At 40.2% G+C, this 5142-nt stretch overlaps 1 protein-coding gene across 5 annotated transcripts in view; it reads left to right on the plus strand.

Moving 5' to 3' along the window:
- Nucleotides 1-5142, plus strand: part of LOC107700186 (protein capicua homolog) — a 58449-nt gene that overhangs the window by 42417 nt on the left and 10890 nt on the right. For all 5 annotated transcript variants that reach the window (XM_016501747.1, XM_016501745.1, XM_016501748.1 and 2 more), the window contains exons 15-17: nt 444-911; nt 1014-1336; nt 1562-1713. In XM_016501747.1, the coding sequence (XP_016357233.1) occupies nt 444-911; nt 1014-1336; nt 1562-1713 (943 nt within the window). The remainder of the gene's footprint in view (nt 1-443; nt 912-1013; nt 1337-1561; nt 1714-5142) is intronic.

The following is a 5142-nucleotide window of genomic DNA, read 5'->3' on the forward strand; positions in this document are numbered from 1 at the left end:
AGAGAAATCATATATTGTTGTAGTCCTGTGTTTATTAGTCACGTTGAATCAATGAAAGCAGTTAAATCTTCTGTTTATTCAGCTACCATTATAAGGATTTCCTGGATCTGCGGGCTGTATTTTGGAGTTTCCGCATGAGAGCACCCTTTGGCCTTCGGATGGAGATTTACTACTGATCATAGAACAGTGCTTCACTGACAAGTTGCGCATGACTATAGCAGCTTTTGCCTTATCGCGAGTGCGATTTAATTTCAATTTATCGTGCAGCCCTACGTTACCATGAAATAAAATAACTCATATTGTGATATAAGATTTTGGTTATATCTCCCACCCCTAATTAAAAATAAATAAATAAACAAATACATTTTGCTAATTTTTGTGTTAGTTTGCATTTTGGGTGTTTGTAAAGTGTGTTGCATTGCTGTTATCTACTGTTTCACCAGGTCAGCCATCGCTGTTGGCCCCGGCCCAGTCTCCCAGCACCCCTCACGCTCCTGCCATCACCGCCATCTACACCCCTACAAATGTGACCTTGGCAACTGGTGTGGTGTCTATGGCAACGGTGTCACCCAGTGTGGTGTACACAGTGTCCAGTTCCTCTAGCCTATCTCCACACATCCTTCTTAAACACACCACAACAACCTCCATGACCTCTGTAACCTCGGACAGGCAGGGGAATATATCCACACACTCTGAGCGACAGTTGCACCTGGAACGAACACTGGACAGGCAGCACACGGACAGTCAGGTCTACACGCAGTCCTCTGAGAGACAGGCTGAGAAGATTTTGCTATTACAGCCAGACAAACAGTTCCAGGTCCCGAGTAAAAGCAGCAGCAGTTCAGTTGCGCCCTCACCGGGCACCTCAGTGACACTGCAGCCTGGAAGCCCTGCTCAAATCTCCCATTCTGGTACTATAGAATTTAACATCATAAAGTCCGTCTGTTTTCATGATGCTGCCCAGTGGTGATTTCTTTGAGACTAAACACAGTCCCTCTTTTCTCTTTCAACAGGAAGTGCTCCAGGGACACCCAAACTGATCACACCAAGGCCTCCTCAGAAAGTGAAAGCCACAGTGGCCAACATCCCAGTGGGCAGTTATGATGGAGGAGGGAGAGGCAAAGAACGAGAAAAGGAGAGGGACAGAGAGAAAGAGAGAGAGCGAGAGAAGGACAAAGAGAGCAGCAGTCGGTTCTCATTTGAGGTAGACAAGGCAGCTGAGATGAGCTCGCCTGCAACCTTCCCACCAGAGGAGGGGTCTGCAGAAGCCCCCGCCCACTCTGTAGCGGGGAGTGCTACGCCTAGTTGCTGGGGCAAAGAAGCAAATGCTAAGGAGGTTAGCGTCATTATCCTGGCTGTCAGTTACATTTTAATTAGAATAATTTTAGTTATTTATATCAGTGTGTTAGTTGTCAGATATATTAGGTTTTAAATGTCAGACTTGATTAATCAAAGCAGTGTATGAAAAGTAACACTACATAAAGTAACTGAATGTGTAGTAGGCAAAAAAAATAATAAAAAAATCACTCAGCTCACTCACTCATTTTTTTGCTCTACCCAGGCTGAATGGAAGGAATCCCACCCTTCTTCTCCATTACCTCCTCCCTCTGGATCAGATCCTGCTCCGCCTCAGTCTCGTGATAAAGATGCACCACCTAAAAAAGTCAAGGCCCGGCCCCCACCACTCAAACGACCGTTCGATTCTGTTGACAAGTATGTTTCATGAAATATGGCATCATTAGAACTATGATTTTTTTCCAGCTTTATATTCATCATATGTTGGTCGTAATTACTATTGGTTGACCAATATATCGCCATGGCTGATATATCGGCTGATATTTGGAATATTTGGCCAATATCTGCATCAGGCGATAAGTTTTTCTGTTTGGCCAATGCATTCGAGACTAGGCATGGGACGATAACTGGTTTCAAGGTATACCGCGGTTTGGAAAAGTCACGGTTTCAAAACCACTAAAATTTTCTGTTATACCGTTCCTGCGGTATGCACAGTTTTTTACGTGTCATCAAAGACGGGAAGAGCAGGACTCCCTCGGTTGTGTGCAGCGAAGAGCGTAGCGAGTCACACGACCCCTCCCCCTCCGGTTGGTGCGAGGCTGCGAGCAATCAGTGAGAGTCACCTGTGTAGGATGGCCGAAGGAGGTGAATCCCTGGAACTTTTTCCCCCGTCGAAAAAGATGAAGTCTGCCGTATGGGAATTTTTCGGGTAACGTAGACTAACCATGTTCCGTACACAACGGTGTTCCGTACAGATGACGTTTTAGCTCCGATCGCTAAATAAATACTTCCAGGTCGAACATAAACTATATATCTGTGTCATCTTCATTTCTCCCTCTTTCACCCCCGATCAAGACAGAGACCCACACGCCGTTTGTTTCAGTGTTGAAATAAATACTATTTGGCTTGCTACCGAGGCAGATAACATGGCTAATTAACTAGCTATCGTCAACTAGTTTCCTCCCTCACGTTACTTCACAGAGTGAGGAATAGCAGCCTAAAGTACGTACTGTAGCCTACTTTTCTGCGATTTAGTACAATAATTAAATTTAGCTGGTATCACGTCTATACTTTTAAGCCTCCTGCCCAACTAGTTTCCTCCCTCACGTTACTTCACCCAGCGGGGAAAGTACTACGTTTCTGCGATTTAGTACAATAATTAAATTTAGCTGGTATCACGTCTATACGTTTAAGCCTCCTGCCATTGTTTACATCTGTTCAAAATCACGACATTTAAAAAACAAACAAACTGCTGGCTCTCAGGTGTCTTTGCCACTGTTTGAGTGTTGTATGAAGAAAGACCATGTGTGTGTGTAACACACTCGCGCTCTCTCTTTCCTTATGTGTATGTGCACACATCCTTGTACCTCACCGCTCCAAACTTAATCCAGGAAAGGTGAACTTTCCTGCATCATAACTTGGACTGAAAGAGGAATGTGTAGAAAGTGAGCATGTCTCCAAAAACCCTGTTGAGCTACAGGTTTAATGACTGCATTTTTTATTGATTTATTTTTTTACAGAAATTAGGTTTTGATTTATGTTTTTGATTATTGAGCTGCAGGTTTAGGCTCACTTAAGTGACTGCATTTTTTTCATTTAGAAGGATGATTTTTTTTTACAGAAAATAATTTATTTATGTTCTGATTATTGTTGAGCTGCAGGTTTAGGCTCACTTAAGTGACTGTACTTAATTTAATTAAGAATTCAGTTATCTATTTTAATTATTTAGCCTGACATGTTTACTGTTCCAAAATGTTCTATGTTTCTTAAAAATAAAATGTATTGTGTTCAGTGGGGAAAAAAAAAGTTGTTGTTTTTTACCTAGGCATTTAAAAATAACATATTTTAGAGCTGTAATCGCAATACCGTGAAACCGTGATTTTTTTTATTATCTAAGGTTATCATACCGTCAGAATCTCATAACGGCCCATGCCTATTCGAGACTTTTATTTGGACGGCTCTGAGATAGGCAGTGCCTGAGCACACAGCGCTCACATTCTCTCTCTTCATTGTTTGCTGTCGCTGTTTAACAGTTCTGTCTGATACGGATAGAAGTCTGTCTAATAAGATAGAACTGTCTAATCAGATAGAACTGTTAAACAAAGGAATTAAAAGGTATACAAAAAAGTATTATAACGATTGCTTTTATATTTTTAATAATAGAAAAGCAAACATTATAATACTTTTCCTTTTACCGTCAGCATTCAGCAAATACGCATTTTTCATTTAAACAAATGACAAAAAAAATAAACATTTAATTTCACATTTAATTGCAGACTTAGTCGAATCCAGCAGTGAGATCTTGTGTGTGCATTTGTATCCTGCATGATCGCGTGTTCTCTGCATGACGGTCGGTCTGTCTGAGTTGAATGTGGACAGGAGGAGAGTTCAGCTTCACAGGAGATGCACGATCGACAAACTTTAAACTCGTCATTTCAAATTATGCTGCGCTTTATGCATTTGCCCACTGTCATATTCATGTCGTTTTCACTGTGTGCTGTATGTAAAATGAGTGTTACCTTGGCTTTATTTGAAAAAATATGATTCCCAATGCACAATAAAAAAATCCTGTCAAAAAAACAATATTGGCCAACCACTAGTAATTACTTTTTAATCGGAGTTCAAAAGGCCAGGTAAAATTTTGCAGGCAAAAGGTCCAATTTCCAGTAAGGTCACTTTCAATCCGTACAGCTTTCTGTTGTTCAGTGCAGCAAATTCATTTGACTATCTTGAACACGATGCACCCTCACATCAAATTACTAATCATATGGATTCCTATTAGTGCTTTCAAACGATTAATCACGATTAATCACATCCCAAATAAAAGTTTTTGTTTGCATAATATATATGTGTGTTCTGTGTATATTTATTATGTATATATAAATACACACACATACAGTATATATTTTGAAACTATTTACATGTCTATATTTATATTCATATAATTTAAATTATAAATCAATATATTTAATATACCAAATTATTTTTTTTTTTAAATATATACATTAGGGGTGTGACAATATCTGACTGGTCTCGCGAGAACGTGACTATCCTCACGCAGACCTTTCAGATATATTTGCATTACACTGGCTCGTTCACAAGTGGTGGGATGTAAGATATTTTATGTTACATCAGGCAAGTGGCCGCATGATAAGCGGGAAAATTACGCAGTGTAGTCTTTATCAAGTCATAAAAACAGAATTCACAGTTTAACGCTGAATGTCACGGAATTTGTCAAATTTTGAATGAATTAATCAAAAGTAGGTCATTACACTTAAATCAAATCACGATATGGACAAGTGTCTAAATATTAAGCCGCAAGAGTCGATTTAAATATGAATCCTGCATGTTCTGCCTGTCTCTGTTAATGAATGGCGCAGACGCGCGGTTTCATTTACTACACACACACACACTGAAGCATGCGTGACACTCGCGGTGATTTTAGCGTCTGTCGTCTCACTGAATGAGGACGTAAACACACGAACAACATCTCTAGAACTGCTCTGAGAGTCACTTCATGAGCATTTTAGCGTTTGATTTGAGTAAAACTAGCGTCATATCACACACAGAACTGTAAAGGTATTCCTGGCAACCCGTCAAAATAAAAGTCCGGTTTGATTTGAAGAC

This window comes from Sinocyclocheilus anshuiensis, unplaced genomic scaffold (assembly GCF_001515605.1).
Source record: "Sinocyclocheilus anshuiensis isolate Anshui unplaced genomic scaffold, SAMN03320099.WGS_v1.1 scaffold955, whole genome shotgun sequence".
Taxonomy (NCBI): Eukaryota; Metazoa; Chordata; class Actinopteri; order Cypriniformes; family Cyprinidae; genus Sinocyclocheilus; species Sinocyclocheilus anshuiensis.